Genomic DNA, 19613 nt, shown 5'->3' on the forward strand with positions numbered 1-19613 from the left:
AGGCGCAGGATTAATGGTACACTCAACAGCTGCGTCAGGTAGAAATCAATAGAGTGTAAACGATGAGGTTGTTATTCAATCTGTGACACACACACACACAAACATACACATCAATCTGTGACACACACACACACACACACACACACAAACATACACATCAATCTGTGACAGGTGATGTTCCCTCCAAAGCCGCTGTCACGAGTCAGACGTTTCCCTTAGACACAGATCTAGAGTCAGATTTCCTTCCCATCGATCCTAGTCTTAAACATCAGAGGGGTAAAACATGATCTGACCCTCTATCAGTTGTTCTGCCTCCTCGGGAGAAAACGCTACACCTTGTCAGTAACTTCAGTTGGAAGCAGGTAAGTAGACTTGAGAACCAATGGTTCTCCAGCCTAATGGCCCTTAGGGGGCAGGAGCCTATCTCCTGTTTCCATAGCGTTAGGCGGCTTTGTGTACAAGCACACCCCCTAGACATGACGCTGGTATGTCGCAGGGTCTTACCCCCAATCCAACCCTTAATGCTGAGTGCCAAGCAGGGAGGCATCGGGTACCATTTTTATAGTCTTTGGTATGACTCGACCGGGGATCAAACTCACAACCTCCCAATCTCAGATCGGACACTCTAACCGCCACTGAGCTGGTAACAGTTGGAAGCAGGATTTTTTTTTATTTTGCTTATACTTATGGAACTTTAACATTCAGTGTGCGCGCACGCTACCATGAGTGTATTATCGGACATGCTCTCTCTGTGATTATGTAAGTGTTTGGATATCTTCACTGACTTGTGTGGGATGTAGTCCTTTACACCAGCCCACCCTTGGCTGCACGATCCATCTCTACATCTCTTGGTGCCCCTGGAGCAATTAGGGGTTAGTAGTGGGTGGGGTCATTTGACCAAGTGAGTAAAAAACTAAAAGTATACTTTTGCACTCAATCAAATTTCAGGACCCTCCTTTCATAACTTTTCCTAGATATGTGCGTTCTACCACCCAGTATCCTTACATTTTCAAAATCACATCAGGATAAGCTAGTATAAAGCTATTTTGCTGTTTTTCTGTTTAGGTGGCAGGCTAATTTACAAGACGTGCCAACTAGTGGGTTTGTGTGTAAGTAGCAGCTTCCCATTCTAAAGACTATGGTCATTTGACCCCTGAGGCAGCGCTAAGAGTTGGTGAAATAGGCTGTTCTAGTGTTAAGTGCCTTGCTCATGGGCTCATGCAGCTCCGTCCTGAGGTGAGGATCGAACCATGGACCTTCCGATTGCTAGCCGGCCTCTCTGACCTCTAGGCTACTGCCACCACAGAGTATTCAAGTGTTTAAACGTGGTAAAACGGCCCTGACCAGGGTTCACATTGGGGCTGCAGTGTCCAGTCAACTTCTTCAAGCGTTCTTCTCGCAACTCTCAGTCCTGAGGTGTGTGTGTGTGTGTGCGCGTGCGTGCGGGCGGATGCGTGCTGGTGCGGGCGTGTGTGGGTTCCCCGCCACATGATTTTCTGCCTACCACATGTTCACCAATCTCATTAACACGTGGAGTATTTTTAGATGCTACTTTCACCTCACTGCTGACAGGGAAGGTCTCTAACACACACACACACACACGCGTGTGTGTATGTGTGTGCATGTGTATGTGTAGGTACCCATGTGTGATGCAGAAATGGGAGGTGTTAGGTTTCTTCCCCATCAATATATCTTTCTGCCTACCACATGTTCACCAATCACATTAACACAGTGTGTGGAGTATTTTTAGCTGCTGCTCTCACCTCACTGCTGCCCGGGAAGGTCTCTAACACAACGTGTGTGTGTGTGTGTGTGTGTGTGTGTGTGTGTGTGTGTGAGTGAGTGAGTGAGTGTGTGTGTGTGTGTGTGTGTGTGTGTGTGTGTGTGTGTGTGTGTGTGTGTGTGTGTGTGTGTGTGTGTGTGTGTGTGTGTGTGTGTGTGTGTGTGTGTGTGTGTGTGTGTGTGTGTGTGTGTGTGTGTGTGTGTGTGTGTGTGTGTGTGTGTGTGTGTGTGTGTGTGTGTGTGTGTGTGTGTGTGTGTGTGTGTGTGTGTGTGTGTGTGTGTGTGTGTGTGTGTGTGTGTGTGTGTGTGTGTGTGTGTGTGTGTGTGTGTGTGTGTGTGTGTGTGTGTGTGTGTGTGTGTGTGTGTGTGTGTGTGTGTGTGTGTGTGTGTGTGTGTGTGTGTGTGTGTGTGTGTGTGTGTGTGTGTGTGTGTGTGTGTGTGTGTGTGTGTGTGTGTGTGTGTGTGTGTGTGTGTGTGTGTGTGTGTGTGTGTGTGTGTGTGTGTGTGTGTGTGTGTGTGTGTGTGTGTGTGTGTGTGTGTGTGTGTGTGTGTGTGTGTGTGTGTGTGTGTGTGTGTGTGTGTGTGTGTGTGTGTGTGTGTGTGTGTGTGTGTGTGTGTGTGTGTGTGTGTGTGTGTGTGTGTGTGTGTGTGTGTGTGTGTGTGTGTGTGTGTGTGTGTGTGTGTGTGTGTGTGTGTGTGTGTGTGTGTGTAAAAGCCGAACCCATTAACCTGATTTCGTCCTGCCTGTAGAGAAAGCTCCCAATCGACACCTGCTACCGCTCTCTGTGGGAACAAACGCAGCGTTTGTGTGTGTGAGAGAGAGATACCCTGGAGCGAGGCAATGTGAAAACATCTCATTCAGCAAGGTTGGCGCAGGGCTGTCACAGCGACACACACACACACGTGTCAGACCTGCCCGAGCACACCGGGCTGTTGTCTGTGGGACCAGGTCCAGCACAGCTCATCCACTCAGAGTGGATTTGTCATGTTTTAATGTTATTTCCTCTGTTTCTCTACACATAACTGTGTGTGCGCGTGTGTCTGTCTGTGTGTGTCTCTGTGTGTGTGTGTGTGTGTGTCTGTCTGTGTCTGTCTGTGTGTCTATGTCTGCCTGTGTGTCTGTCGGTCTGTGTGTGTCTGTCTGTCTGTGTGTTCTAGTGTGTGTTACTGACTGACTGTTTCCTCTTGCCCCCCCCATGCAGAACCCCACCCAGGTGGGCACGGCGCTCCAGGTGTTCTACAACCTGGGCAGCCTCAGAGACACCATCAGCGGGGTGGTGGGGGGCTACAGGACCACCATCAAGGACAACGTCTCCACAGCCCTGGACATCAAGGGCCTGACCCAGCCTGCTAACACCAGAGGTGTGTGTGCGTGTGAGTGTGCGTGTGCGTGTGCGTGCACAAGTGGAGGAGGTGTGGAGATGTACAGTGCCTTGCAAAAGTATTCACCCCCCTTGGCTTTTTACCTATTTTATTACATTACAACCTGTAATTTAAACATTTTTTTAATCAGAATTTTATTTGATGAATCTGCACAAAATAGTGTTAGTTTTTAAATGAAATGAGAAATATATATACACTGCGTTCCAAATTATTATGCAAATTATATTTTTCTCAGATTTTCCTAAATAGTCGATGCAAATGACAATCAGTATAATTTTCAAGTCATCAACCGTTAGAGTATAATTCAAATTTGATTGAACAAACCTCCCAATGATAACAGTATTTTTTTTTTAAATAAAAAACTCAAAATGCACTGTTCCAAATTATTATGCACAACAGAGTTTCAAAACATTTTATAGGTTGTAAAGAACTAAAAATGGTAATTTGATGAATTTAGGGTTAGGAGGTCATATTAGGAGGTCATATTTACTGAAATCAAAAGCTATTTCAAACAAAAACATCTTAACAGGTCAAGTTACATGTTAACATAGGACCCCTTCTTTGATATCACCTTCACAATTCTTGCATCCATTGAACTTGTGAGTTTTTGGACAGTTTCTGCTTGAATTTCTTTGCAGGATGCCAGAATAGCCTCCCAGAGCTGCTGTTTTGATGTGAACTGCCTCCCACCCTCATATATATTTTGCTTGAGGATGCTCCAAAGGTTCTCAATAGGGTTGAGGTCAGGGGAAGATGGGGGCCACACCATGAGTTTCTCTCCTTTTATGCCTATAGCAGCCAATGACACAGTGTGACACTTCTTTGCAGCATGACATGGTGCATTGTCATGCATGAAGATGATGTTGCTACGGAAGGCACGGTTCTTCTTTTTGTACCACGGAAGAAAGTGGTCAGTCAGAAACTCTACATACTTTGCAGAGGTCATTTTCACACCTTCAGGGACCTTAAAAGGGCCTACCAGCTCTCTCCCCATGATTCCGGCCCAAAACATGACTCCGCCACCTCCTTGCTGACGTCGCAGCCTTGTTGGGACATGGTGGCCATCCACCAACAATCCACTACTCCATCCATTCTGGACCATCCAGGGTTGCACGGCACTCATCAGTAAACAAGACTGTTTGGAAATTAGTCTTCATGTATTTCTGAGCCCACTGTCATGCTGCAAAGAATACCTCTGTGTCATTGGCTGCTATAGGCATAAAAGGAGAGAAACTCATGCCATGAAGACCAAGGAACTCTCCAAACAAGTCTGAGACAAAGTTGTTGAGAAGTACAAGTCAGGGTTGGGTTATAAAAAAATTGCTTTAGCAGTATGCTTGGGGTCGTTGTCCTGCTGGAAGGTGAACCTCCATCCTAGTCTCAAATCACTTACAGACTGGTACAGGTTTTGCTCAAGAATATCCCTGTATTAAGCACCATCCATCTTTCCCTCGACTCGGACCAGTTTCCCAGTCCCTGTTGCTGAAAAACAGCCCCACAGCATGATGCTGCCACCACCATGTTTGGTGTTCTTGGGGTGATGGGATGTGTTGGGTGTGCGCCAGACATAGCGTTTTCCTTGATGGCCAAAAAGTTACATTTTAGTCTCATCTGACCAGAGCACCTTCCTCCATACATTTTGGGAGTCTCCGACATGCCTTTTTGCAAACTCAAAACGTGCCTTCTTATTTTTAGCTGAAAGTAATGGCTTTCTTCTGGCCACTCTTCCATAAAGCCCAGCTCTATGGAGTGTACGGCTAATTGTGGTCCTATGGACAGATACTCCAGTCTCTGCTGTGGAACTCTGCAGCACCTCCAGGGTTACCTTTGGTCTCTGTGCAGCCTCTCTGATTAATGCCCTCCTTGCCTGGTCCGTGAGTTTTGGTGGGCGGCCCTCTCTTGGCAGGTGTGTTGTGGTGCCATGTTCTTTCCATTTGATTATGATGGATTTGATGGTGCTCCTGGGGATCATCAAAGATTTGGATATTTGTTTATAACCCAACCCTGACTTGTACTTCTCAACAACTTTGTCTCGGACTTGTTTGGAGAGTTCCTTGGTCTTCATGGCAGTGTTTGGTTGGTGGTGCCTCTTGCTTAGGTGTTGCAGCCTCTGGGGCCTTTCAGAAAAGGTGTGTATATACTGACAGATCATGTGACACTTAGATTGCATACAAGTGGACAAATTATGTGACTTCTGAAGGTAATTGGTTGCACCAGAGGTTTTTAGGGGCTTCATAACAAAGGGGGTGAATACATATGCACATGCCAATTTTCAGTTCTTTATTTTTTTAAATTCTTTTTTTATATATATATTTCTCATTTCATTTAAAAACTAACACTATTTTGTGCAGATTCATCAAATAAAATTCTGATTAAAAAATGTTTAAATTATAGGTTGTAATTTGTAAAATAGGTAAAAAGCCAAGGGGGGTGAATACTTTTGCAAGGCACTGTATGTATGTAAATAAATTATAAATAAAATAAAATATACTTATATAATTCTAGTACTGTGTGTGTGTGTGTATGGTACCCTTGTTTTTATGTCTCTAAATCTTCATCTGTCTGTCTGTGCCTGTTTGTCTGTGTGTGTCTGTGTGTGTGTGTGTGTGTGTGTGTGTGTGTGTGTGTGTGTGTGTGTGTGTGTGTGTGTGCGCGCGCCCAGGTGCGCCAGGCAGGGCCCCAGGTAACACGGCTGCGTTCCGTGCCGCCCTCTGGACCAACCTGGAGAAGCTGATGGACCAGATCTGTGCTGCCTGTGGACAGGTAGGGGGGAGGAGCTACCTACCTTCATTCAGATATACTAGCCTGGATGCTAATCTTTTACATTCATATATACTCAAATCAAATACTAAAAAATAAAAAAAGACTAGATCTTAAAACTTGACTTGTGACGAATATGAATATATGCCCTGTGAGGAGTATTGTTGAATATTTTATATTCATTTCATTTAATTTTTGCCATTTAGCAGACGCCTTATTCCAAAGCCACTTACAATCAATACATTTGACTAAGCAAGTGAATCATCAATCCACCAACATCATATATATTTTATGATTCTGTAATTTATTCTTTATCTTCATTAATCTTATCCACCTCATTTTTCTGGTTTTCTGCTCGAAATGACATGCCCACAGTGAATATAGAATATCTCCACAATCACAAGGGCCTTCATAATGATATTGTTATCAAATGAAAGCTAACACCTGTGGGGTGGCTGTAGAAGTGTTACTATGTTACTGTGTCAGAGCAAATAGAGCTAGAACATTATAAAACATCTCAAATTCAGTCTCCGCCTAAAAAAACAACAGCTTTTACAGTGAATATCACCTTGGAAACCTGATAACGAAGCCAAAATCATCTAGGAATCAGTACTCCAGGGTCTTATTAGTACTTGTGCCAAAGTCGATGCTAGTAATGTGAGCAAATGCAACTTTGTACCTGTTTTAGTACAGGTATGTTTAGGCGGACACCTATATGTTTAGGCCATTTGGAGATATTTTGGCACCATCTTTGACCTTTGACCTTTCTCATGTATCAGATTTCTTTTTTTCTTTTTTTGGGGGGGGGGGATTTTTTTGGGTTGGCCGACCAATGGTGTGGAAATTCGGCGTTGAAACCGGACATGACACATTCTCCAGTTGGAGAAAACTGGATGTGACTTAGGCCGTGTTTACCGTCTCGGGGAAAAAATGGTGGCATCGTATAGCATGCAAAATTGTGAAAAAAATGTGATATCGATGAAGAGAATTGATCGAGGTAAACTCTTTATATCACTTCGGATGCCGATGGGGGTCCGTTGGCTCCTATGAGGTTAAAGTAAATAACGAATATTAAGTAAAGTATTTATTTTCATTTCAATAAATTGTGTTGTTTTTATCTCTGCAACCCTGTTAATTGTGCTGCTGCCTGTCCTGGCCCCTGGCACTCTTGTAAAATAGATTTTTAATCTCCATGAGACTTTCCCTGGTTAAATAAAGGTTAAATACAACAAGCTCTGGGTGCAGCTATCTCTTCTATGAAAAAAAACAACACTCAATTATTTAAAACATTGCAACGGAGTTGAAGAAGACCGCCCAGTTTCTAGATGTTTCAGCTTTCTCTGCCTTCCACGTTTGTTTCAAGAAGTTCAGCAGGGTTGCTAGATGGGATATACAATTTCCAGCCTAACCACAGTCTAAAAACCGCAGAATCCACCAAAAACCAGCCCAAAACTATACCGCCCAAATGCTTTTTTTCCCCGTCCAGTGTGATCAAAAGTAGCTCAATCTGGCAACACTGTTCAACAGTATTGAAGCCTCCCTCTCTGCTGCCTGTGTGCAGGTGCAGCACCTGCAGAAGGTCCTGACCAAGAAGAGAGACCCTGTGACTCATGTCTGCTTCATCGATGAGATCATCAAGGTGAGACAATGAGATCTATACAAACTACTGGAAATGACTTGCCTGTTATACCTATGGACCATGTCATTCTTGTGTGCTGTGCACGCTTGAGTGTGTGTATGGATGTATGTGTGTGTGTGTGTGCGTGTGTGTGTGTGTGTGTGTGTGAGAGACACACTTGTCCTTGCCCTTGCCTCTCCCCTTCATAAGCATGCTCGGCACATTTGCAACTAATCAGTTTCCCGATAGAGGATCAGCAGGTGGCTTGTCGTGTGTGTGTGTGTGTGTGTGTGTGTGTGTGTGGCTATACTCTAGGCAATGTCCCTCGGCTTCCCTTTCCTCCTCTCCTCTCTCATCCTCTTATCTTATCCTCTCATCTCACCTCCTGCTCTCCTCTCCCTTTCTCTCCCCCACCTCTCTACCCTTCCTCTCCCCTTCCTCTCCATCCATATTGTCCTTTCTATAGTAGGGCCACAGTCCTATAATTGGTGTCTTATATTCAGGAGAGCAGCAGACCTATTATCAGCATGCTTCTTCTGTGTGTGTGTGTGTGTGTGTGTGTGTGTATGTGTGCGTGTGTGTGTGTGTGTGTGTGTGTGTGTGTGTGTGTGTGGTGTGTGTGTGTGTGTGTGTGTGCGTGTGCGTGTGCGTGTGTGCGTGTGCGAGTGTTTGTGTGCGCGTGTTCGTGGTAGTGCGTACCTGCGCCCTTGTGCGTGTGCGTGTGTGTGTGTGTGTGTGTGCACGTGCGTGTGTGTGTCTGAAGGGAGAGCCACTCGAGCACATCCTGCACCAACCTCTGATGGTTTAAGGTTAGCAGGGAAGAGCGATGGTCCTGGTGCGTCCAGGCCTTCTCTGCTAGACCTCATTACAGAATGTAGAGCTCCGGAGAGAAACCTAGTTCCTTCCTTTAGCGTCTGCAAGACAAGCAGATACTGTCCCATCCTTATTTGGATCCTTATTTCAGAGCGGACCAGAGTTGGGAAAATGTTGTGGTTCAGATCTTGTTCTTCTGACGTGGCTTGGTGTCGTACTTTAACCGTTTCTGTCCAGAAAGAGAACGGAGGTTGTCTGGTTGTGTCTGACTGTGTTTGAATGAGTTAGAGTCCCCTTTGTGATTGAAACGCAGGCACACATGCACATACTCGGGTACACACACACAAACAAACACATGGACACACACACAAACAAACACACGGACGCACATATGCACATTATGGGTTCAGGAGGTGTGTGTATGGATACATGTCTTATGATGTTTGTTTTTTTGTTTTTTTACTCAATGTGTTTTTTATTTAGTTTTCAGAGACATTACAGTATGCAACAGACATAAGCACACAGACAAAACTTCTTATGACATGTTTTGACACATACACACACACACACACACACACACACAGAGGTATGATATCCCTCCAGTCATTGCTTATCATATCACTATCATTCAGAAACACTATCGATTTTTCTTCACCTGAAGAACAGTTTACTCTGCAATGAGAGCCGCCTATCACAAAGAGTGATCATCATCTCCATCACATCAGATCATGTCAACGCTCCCAAGTCAGAGCATCCAGCGCTACTTTTAGAATCAAGGTTACTATGGAAACGCCAGTACTTTCAATTACCGGGAGATGTATAAATATTGGTTAGGATCTTTAACGGTGCGTCCAAATGTATATTTAATTTCGGAGGAAAGTCGCCACCGCAGAACTGGGGGAGTGTGTTTTGAATCTCCTCAGATCTATATTAACGTTTCACACCACCTCCTCCACCACCGATGGAAACTGAAATACCGGGGAGAGTGTGTTTGTGTGTGTGTGTGTGTGCGTGTGTGTGTGCCTGCATGCGTTTGAGAAAAAAGTTTTTACTGTAGATGAATATCGACCGCTGTCGCCACAGTACTCTATAAAGCGTCATAGGACAGAAACTGTGACTCAGAAAATCGTAAAAAAATTAAACTCCCCTGGAGAAGACCTACTAAATCTGCTGCCATCACTCCTGTGTGTGTGTGTGTGCGTGTGCGTGTGCGCGTGCGTGTGTGTGTGCGAGCGTCTGTGCGTGAGTGTGTGCATGTGTTTACACAGCTGTTGATTCAGGGCTGATGTACCAAACCCATATGCTGGTTATTGTCTTCTATCGCCTCCTGCACTCACCTCTGTTATTGAGTTGACCTTTGACCTCAGAGACCTCTGTGCCTCGGCGTGTATCACATGCACACTCATCCTGCGTGCTCCCGGGGAGTCTCCTCTCATTAGTGCAGTACGCTGACCTCAGAGGCCCGCTGAGACACAGCCGTGACCTGTCACCTCCACCATGAGCTGTGGCCGTCACCTGTGTGTAGGTGTGTGTGTGTGTGTGTGTGTGTGTGTTTAACGCCTGTGTACTGTTGTCTCCCCGTAGGATGGCCAGGGGGATATCTTGTACACGTTCTGGAGCGACGTCACACACACTCTCTCCTTGGAGTTCCAGAGCGCTACGGCCGGTGAGTCTGCATGTTCATGTTTGTTTAATCGAGCAGTGGCCATGCATCTCAATGTGCTTCTCTGTGTGTGTGTGTGTGTGTGTGTGTGTGTGTGTGTGTGTGTGCTCCTCTTCCTCTCCAATCTCCTCTCTCCTCCTCTAGAACATTTCTCTTCATCACTTCTCTGTCAGCCTGTCTTTACAACACGTTGCCTACAAAGTGTGTGGGTGTGCACGTGTGTGTGGGTGTGCACGTGTGTCTGTGTGTGTGTGTCTGTGTGAGTGTGTGTGTGTGTGTGTGTGTGTGTGTCAACCATAGTGCGGGCACAGATAGTGGGTCATCACTCATCCCCTCTCACATAAAGCCCTAACCCCCCCATCCCGTCCCAAACACAGGGGTACTGATTACCCTCCCCCGTGACCGGACAGGGTCGATAAATACTCACACACGCTATGATTTATACCCCCCCCCCGCCAGCACTGGACAGGGCATCTAAAAAAAGGCGAACTATGGTACTATCCCACAACCAGCATCCATCCACACACACACACACACACACACACACACACACGTGCGAGCACATGTACGCACACACACACAGTCACACCCCAGACTCACACCCACCCTCACACAGACATACTCTCACACCCACCCCCACACAGACATACTCTCACCCACACACACACACACACACACCTCACAGTGTAAGAAGTAGTTCTCCAGAGTTTTGGTGTGAGATAAGGAGAGGCGTGTGATTGGCCTGCGAGGTGTTGTTAACTGTACACTTTTAACTGAACAATCTGTGGGCTGCTTACTGCAGGGCCAAGTCCCCCGTACATGTGCACACACACACACACACACACACACACACACACACACACACTAAAACACAGGCATACATACACACAGTAAAACACACACCCACACACATACACTAAAACACGCATACAAACACATGCCCACACACACACACACACACACACACACACACACACACTAAAACACAGTCAGGCATACATACATACATACATACGGTACACACACACACACACACACACACACACACACTAAAACAAACGCATACAAACACATGCCCACACACAGCATCCCCTGTTGAAGGCCTCTCTATTGATCCCCATTCCTGTGTTATCACCTTTTAATGATGTCCCTTACTCACTCTCCTCCGAGACCGCCCAGTCAATAAGGAGTTAATCAATGGATCCCCCCCGCCCCCCCATTCCCTTTCCACCAGCTGCTCTTACAACAGCCTTGCAGCTGCACTGATATACGTCTCCCCTCCCATGTCCCTGCAGACCCTCCTGGACAGCTACTTATATCATGGTCATGGTGTTAGGACAGTTAGGACACACCGCAACACTCCTCTAATGACTCGATAAAAGCCATCTCCTAGCCCTCGGGTGTGTCTGTGTGTCTGTGTGTGTGTGTGTGTGTGTGTGTGTGTGTGTGTGTGTGTGTGTGTGTGTGTGTGCGAGTGCGAGTGCGAGTGTGTGTGTTACCTTTCCACTCTGATGCCGTGTCCCTGCCTCGACTGAAATGTCACAAAGTGGAACGAATTGGACAGTTAAGGGAATACCCATGATGCCTCTTTCCTCCCGAAGGACTCACAGCCAAGTAGTGCTCGGGGGGGGGGGGGGGGGGGGGGGGAGTTCTGGGTGCGTGCGTGCGGCGTACGAGCAGATCGGAGGGAGATGGAAGAGAGGAGGCCGGGGAGACGGTGACATGGGCGCATTCAGGCAGAAGCAATGGCTCCATCTATTATTCATCCGCCTGTCCCTCTGTGCTCGGTGCCGCCTCATGCCTCTCTACTGCCCTCTCTGTTCCTTTACCTTTGTAACGGGCAGTCCCAATCTTCTGTTGTTCATTTGAATGGATAGAGATAGTGTAGAGAGACAGGGAAGTAAGGAGGAGAGAGGGTATGTCAGCAGGGCATGGCCCGGATTCGAACCCATGCCGGATGTGTGTGCTGGACCACTGGAACACCCCAGGCCACCTTTTACCGTAATAATAATAATAATAATAATAATAATAATAATAATAATAATACATTTTATTTATAAAAGCACTTTACATAGGAAATCTCAGAGTGCTACAATTAAACACAGGAAGATAAAGCAATAAACATTTTCAATTAGAAGGCTAAAAAAAGGCTCTATTAAAAAGGTGGGTTTTAAGGCCTCGTTTAAAAGCATCCACAGACCTTAGTGCCCTTAGGTGGTCAGGGAGAGCATTCCACAGCCTGGGAGCAGCCGAGCAGAAGGCCCGATCTCCCATGGTGCAGAGCTTGGTCCTGGGGGTCTTGAGGAGGTTGGTGGCAGTAGAACGGAGGGTGCGTGAGGAGGTCTGAGGGGTATGGAGGAGTTCCTTGAGGTAGGGGGGGGCAGTTCCATGGATGCACTGGTGGGAGGGAGACCTTGAATTAGATTCTGAGGGAGACGGGGAGCCAGTGAAGTGATTTGAGGATGGGGGTGATGTGATCATATTTGCGCACCCTCATCAGGATCCTAGCAGCGCTGTTCTGGATGTATTGAAGTTTCTGGAGGCAGCTGCTAGGAATCCCGATGAGGAGTGCGTTACAATAGTCCAGTCTGGAGGAGACAAAGGCGTGGACGAGCTTCTCTGCATCTGCCAGAGTGAGTGCGGGACGGAGTTTGGCGATGTTCCTTAGGTGAAAAAAAGCTGTTTTGGATATATGTTTGATGTGGGTCTCGTAGGTGAGGTGAGGGTCCATTTTGACGCCCAGGTTGGTAACAGATGAGGAGAGGGGAATGTTCTGGCCAGAGAAAGTGATGCTGGTGATGGTGGATGACCGGACCTGGTGTGGTGTGCCGACTAGGATGGCTTCAGTCTTGGAGCTGTTGAGTTGTAGGAAGTTGAGCTTCATCCACGCCTCTATCTCCTCCAGGCAGGTGGTTAGTGTGGATAGTGGCAGGGGTGCAGAGGAGGTGGGGTTGACTCTGAGGTAGAGCTGTGTGTCATCCGCATAGCAATGGAATGACATTCCATGACTGCGGATGACACAGCCAAGGGGGATTATGTATAGCGTGAACAGGGTGGGGCCCAGCACTGAGCCTTGGGGGACACCGCAGGTGACGTTGTGGGTGTGGGATTTCGCCTTTCCCAGGGTGACGTGCTCACTTCTGCCAGTGAGGTATGAGGTGAACCAGTTGTGGACAGTGTCAGAGAGACCAATGGTGGAGTGCAGACGGTGAAGGAGGATGTTGTGGTCCACGGTGTCAAAAGCTGCTGTTAAATCCAGGAGAATGAGGAGGGATGGGGAGCCAGTATCTGCTGTCATCAGGAGGTCGTTGGTGACCCTGACCAGAGCCGTTTCCGTGCTGTGGCCAGGGCGGAAGCCGGACTGAAAAAACTCAAAAAGGTGGTTTTGATTGAAAGTTTAGCAGCAACTACTTTCTCCAGTACCTTGGATATAAAAGGAAGGTTGGAGATGGGCCTGTGGTTGGCGAGGACTTCTGGGTCTAAGGTGGGTTTCTTGAGAAGTGGTCTGATGACAGCAGTTTTCAGCGCAGATGGGACATGGCCGGTCTGGAGGGAGTGGTTGATGATCTTGGTGATGAGAGGACTTATTGCGGAGAGATTGGACTTCACCAGGGCTGTGGGGAAGGGGTCCAGGGCACAGGTGGAAGGCTTCATCGTCCTAATGATGTCCTCAACCTCTCGCTGTGTGATGGCCGAAAAACAGGAGAGAGGTTGGGCAATCCCAGGCTGTGGGTCGGCAGTCGGGACATGTAGGACGACAGAGCTGGAGAGGAGAGAGCGGATGTTTTTAACTTTTTTTCTGAAAAAAGTGATGAAGTTGTTGCACCTCTCCTCTGTGGCTTCTGAGTGTGAGAGAGTTTGTGACTTGAGAAGGTGATTTATGGTGGTGAAGAGTTGCTTAGAGTTGCCAGGGCTATTGTTGATGATGTTGGAGTAGAACTGTGAGCGAGCATCTCTGAGGGATTTAGCGTAGGCCTTTTGATGGCCCCATTGTTAAGGCCCCAGCTCCTCTAGTCTGGCAGAAAACCTGTCTAAACATGTAGGTATGTAGGGTGTCAGTATCTGATTGGATCTGTGATATTCAGGTGCAACATTTATTGGACTTTAGAAATGTGTCATTCCTTCAACCCTTCCTGTGAAGTCGTCGCTGATCTCAAACAAGTGGATTGGTCCGAGCAAGCCTGCGTGCGTGCGTGCGTGCGCGTGCGTGCTTATGTGTATGTGTATGTGCGTCCGTGTCCGTGTGCCTGTGTGCGCTTACGTGTACGTGTGTTCTTCTGTGTGTGTGACTATATTTCATTAGCATGATGGTCTGCCGACTGCTCGGCTCTACCCAGACCTAATGAAGCAACCATGGACAGATTAAGCCAGAGAAACTACCTCAAACCCCCTCTATTAATCACAAAAAAAAACTACTACATTATGCATTCACCGAATCAACCTACATCTCAACAATCTGCATAGTATCCCTAATGAGCATTAATCACTTGAAAAGTTGGGCTATTATCATATTAATGAGAACAGACTCTTTATTATTTTTTTTATACCTTTTTTTTCATCTCTGAATTCTGGGTTATCGCAGAATAAAGGACAAAGGTCTTTGTATTTCCGACTCGCTTCTATTAAGCTGTCGTCAGGGGACAGGGGATGATTAATAGGAGATGGGGAGATCACTGGAGCAGGCAGACAGTGACGGCATCAAAGCAGCAGGTTACCTGTGGTGTTACAAAGTCATAGGATGCTGCTCCATGCACGCTAACGCAGAGGGTGGATGAACACACACACACACACACACACTTTCTAGGGCTCATACACATACATACACACACCGGCTTCCTAGGGCTGATACACACAAACACACACACACACGCACACACTTTCTAGGGCTCATACACACAGACACACACACACTTTCTAGGCCTCATACACACACACACACACACACACACACACACACACACACTAGTCTGGGTTCTTCCAGGTCAGATGGTGAGAGTTAGAGTTCGATCCGTGATTGACGACTCTTTGATTTGACCTTTGACTTTCTGCTCACCTCTCATTTGTCATTAGGTCTCTCATTTTCTTTCCAGTCTTCCATCTCATCCCTTCATCTTCTTCTCCCTCCCCCCTGTCTGTCTCTCTCTTCCTCTCCCTCTCTCTCTCAAATGAGTTTTTATTGGTCAGTGTATTGTCTGTTTTTCTTTCTCAACAGGCACGGTGTGACAGTGTCATTCCTTAAAGGAACATTTCAATTAACAATCAACAAAAAGTTATTAGTGGCGTTTGTTGTCTAAATAGCCAGAAAGTTATGTGCGTGTCCAAATGATGAACTCCTACAACACCCATAGTGCTTTGTGCCTCCCAGCGAACCCAAGATGCACATTAGTAAACAAAAGTGACATATGTATGTATGCACTAACCTGGTGCTTATGGATGTAAACAAACCAGACAGTTGCTAATTCAGAAACAATAACCTCGCTCCTCCCTCCCTCCCTCCCTCTCTCCCTCCCTCCCTCTCCACAGCCTCGTCCTTCCTGAAGCAGGCGTTAGAAGGAGAGTACCCCAAGCTGCTGCGTCTGTACAACGACCTGTGGAGGCGCCTGCAGCAGTACAGCTCCAGCATCCAGGGGGCGATAGCGAGCAGCGAGGAGCTGTCCACCACAGAGACAGACAGCCAGGACCTGTTCACACACACCAAACAGGGCTACGAGTGAGTAGCAGACACGCACGCACGCCCAACCACACACACACACACACACACACACACTCACTCACTCACTCACTCACTCACTCACTCCATAGTTTTACCTCAGCTAATTATATGCGTTATATGCATTTTGCATGACCGTGATCAAACAACAGGCTGGATGAAACACACACACACACACACGATTATCAAAAACACAGCTTGAATATCAATCAGACTCTAGCCAAAAGTCGTGACAGAGTGGGGCTTGAATCTGAGCCAGCGAAGGGTGTGTGAAGGACTGCAAGAAGAGCGGTCTCAGTGGCCTGGGGTGGTCCAGTGGTCTAGCACCGCTGTCTACAATGCACACATATGCCCATGTCGGCATGGGTTAGAATCCGGCCCATGCCCTGCTGACATGACCTCTCTCCCTTCTTGTCCTTACTTTCCTGTCTGTCTTCACTGTATCTGTCCAATAAAATGAAAATTATGGGTGGGACTGCCCCACTCAGAAATAATAACACAAAAAATACTAAAAAGAAGAACGGTCTCAGTAGAGTGCCAGATTGGTGATGAGGGTCATGAGGTTGTTCTGAAGGAGATAATGAGACTGGTTGGGGCAGCACACTCAATGGGTTTTAGATAAGAAGGAGAGAAGGGAGTTATGGTCTGTAGTTATGGAAAGCAGTAGTAGTAGTCAGCAGGTCAAGAGTTGGTTTCTTGAGAAGAGGCTTGACTGGCTGTCCAGTTTTAGAATATCATCAAGGGAGAGGGGGGAAAGAGCTGATAAACCAAAGTGTAGCACAGTGGGTTTGGGAGGGGTGGCAGCAGTTTGGTGAGAGGTAGAGAGAAAGAGCTGCTTATGTCATCAACCTTCTTTTCAAAGTAGGTAACAAAGTCATCTGCAGACAGGGAGGAGGGAGGAGGGGTAGGAGGTGGGTTGAGGAGTGAGGAAAATGTGAAGGACAGTTTCCTTGGGTCAGAGGCTGAGGATTGAATTTTGGAATCGCAGTAACAAGCTTTAGCAGCTGATGCAGAGGAGGTGTAGTTGAGGAGGAGAGAGAGATAAGGTTTTAGGTCATCAGGGAGGCCGGTTTTTCTCCATTTCACACGATTGCAGGGTTACGCACACACACGCACACACACACACACACACACACACACACACACACACACACACACAAGCTGTACCTCATCTTACCCTCCTGGGATTTGACCTAGCTCGTTTCCAGCTCATCAAGCTTTTGACAAGCACTGCAACCCACTCAGATAGAAAAAGCTAATTGTATGCAGTCTACATACTCTCACACACACACACACACACACACACACACACACACACACACATGCCAAAGTTTTACCTCAGCTAACCCATTGCATTATATGGATTTTTGTCTCTCCACCGTGATCGAACAGCAGACTGGATTAATCACACACACTCTCACACACACACACACACGCACACACACACACACACACACACACACACACACACACACACACACACACACACACACACTCTCATGTCACGTTGATCAGACACAGGCTCAGAATGACTCCCAATCAGACTAAATGCTCTTCATATTCTGCTCCATCCCTCACATCTCTCAGCTCCATTATTAAAGCTTCAGGGAGCAAACATGACTGTCACCTAGTCATTATAAACCAATGTACTGTCACACACACACACACACACACACACACGCGCGCCATAGTTCCATTCAGATTGGATGAAATGCACACACACACACACACACACACACACACACACACACACACACACACACACACACACACACACACACACACACATACACACACATACACACACACATACACACACATACACACACACACACACACACACACGTCATGCTACATTGATCAGACAGGGCACAGAATTACTAAATTCACCCCAATTCACCCTACCACTAAGCCCTACCACTAAGCCCTAAAAAAAAAAGTAGGCCTACACAGATTTCACTTTGATTTTAGTTTGGCTAGGTGACATAACATTCTGGTACATTTGGATGGTTTATTCAGCCCACCTACATTCCATCCTGTGACTGTGATATTATTTATCAATGTTGTGTTTATTGTTTGTGACATAATGTATGTAATCAGATACGAACACTCAAGGAAATTGAGAAAAACACAGCAATGTGCAGTTTTAAAAAGGCACAACAGAGTGGCACTCCAAAACGAGGGGTCTCAAATCTCTCAGCTCGAGCATTGAAGGTTCAGGAGATGGCACTACACACACACACAAACACACACACACACACGCAAACAGGCACACAGGCACATGCACACACATAGGTACACAAACACACACACACAGACCATTATTTGCAGGGCCTGTCGTATCAAGCAGAGAGCAAAAATGGAATCGCAAACTATTATTTCAGCAAGGGTTTTGAAAGAGAGAGAGGGAGAAGGAGAGAGAGAAGAGAGGAAGCTCTCCTTTGTGAGTGTGCAGAGCAGAGGTGTGCAGAGGAGAGGTGTTTGAGAGGGATTTGCCTGTCTAGGGAAAACTACAGAACGGTTTTGAGACATTTGAAAAGCAAAATTGAGAGAGAGAGGAGGGGATAGGGTGGGAGGGAGGGAGAGGGGGGGGAAAGAGGATCAGAGAGAGGGTGGAATAGAGACTGAGAAAGGGGGAGCAAGAGAGAGATGAAGATAAAATGAAATGAAAGAAGAAAGGCTGAATGACGAAAAATGTGCTCTCTTTTTGTTTTGTTTATATATGTTTTTATGGCATTTCTGCTTTATGGGGATAGAGACAGTAGACATTGACAGGAAGGAATGATGGGTGAGAGAGAGGAGGGATGACATGCAGGATATTTCGACAGACGGAATCGAACCGCAGACCCTACGATTACATGGTTGTGGTACGCCACCAAACGCCCCACTGTGTTCTCTTTTTAACCATGTGTCCTTCTCCACACTGTCAAACCTCCTGCAGGATGTCTGTCTTTGTAGTTCCAGTCGCGATTTGTAGTTCAACAGCAACAGGATGTTAACCCTGTCAAACCCAGCTTCACCCTCTAAACACCCTAAAAACCGTTCGCCAGACCTCCGGTTTTCGTGTTCCGTATCCCGTCTGTTGCCGCTTCGAATAACTTTATTTGTGCGACACGACTAGGGATGGGACGATTATCGTGTTTATCGTTAATCGCGATAAAAACACCCGCGATAACTTTATCGTGGAGAATTTTAATTAGTTGAATAATCGCCATAATCGTTTTTTTTTTTTTTTTTTTTTTTTTTTTTAAATGACTGGACTTTTTAAATAGGCACTACATTTTATAAACACTGCTTTGTCTGTCTGTTTTTATTGTATGTATTAATGTATGTGACCTATGTGTGTTTTTTTGGGGGGGGGTTAATATTTCACAGTGTTTCACAGAGACATGTACACAACAGGACATAACAACAACAACTAGTATCCGTGGGGGAGGTTATTGTCCCATTAATAGTAGAAAACTAGTTTTGCACTTTGTTATGCAGTACATTGTCCATAAACAGAAAATGTTTAAAAACAAAACAAAAACAAAAAAACAGGGGGGGGGGGAGGAGGCCATGTCACATATCAGAAATAAACAGAAAAGAAAATGACACAACACATGCCATAATATATGGGGGGATCACCCCCATCGGAGACAGCATCCATGTCTTACAGTCCTAAACACAGCGGCAGCACAACACCAGCACAGTAAATAATATTGTGACCCATACATTGTAGATCTGTTACACATTCGTCTTGTGTACTTTCTTGAGTGTAATCCACCAAACCTTTCATTACAATGGCAGCCAGGCTGGTACCAATATAATCTAAGAACGGAGACCAAATCTTATAGAATGTCTTTATCTTACACTTAGACCTATATGTCAGATATTCCATAGGA

At 46.3% G+C, this 19613-nt stretch overlaps 1 protein-coding gene across 1 annotated transcript in view; it reads left to right on the forward strand.

The window, feature by feature from the left end:
• Positions 1–19613, forward strand: part of cog5 (component of oligomeric golgi complex 5) — a 114283-nt gene that overhangs the window by 68216 nt on the left and 26454 nt on the right. The window contains exons 8-12 of the mRNA XM_080537613.1: positions 2985–3156; positions 5828–5928; positions 7487–7564; positions 9941–10022; positions 15543–15729. Coding sequence (XP_080393739.1) covers positions 2985–3156; positions 5828–5928; positions 7487–7564; positions 9941–10022; positions 15543–15729 — 620 coding nt within the window. The remainder of the gene's footprint in view (positions 1–2984; positions 3157–5827; positions 5929–7486; positions 7565–9940; positions 10023–15542; positions 15730–19613) is intronic.

Source organism: Nansenia antarctica, assembly GCF_963989245.1.
Source record: "Nansenia antarctica genome assembly, chromosome: 8".
NCBI classification, from domain to species: domain Eukaryota; kingdom Metazoa; phylum Chordata; class Actinopteri; order Argentiniformes; family Microstomatidae; genus Nansenia; species Nansenia antarctica.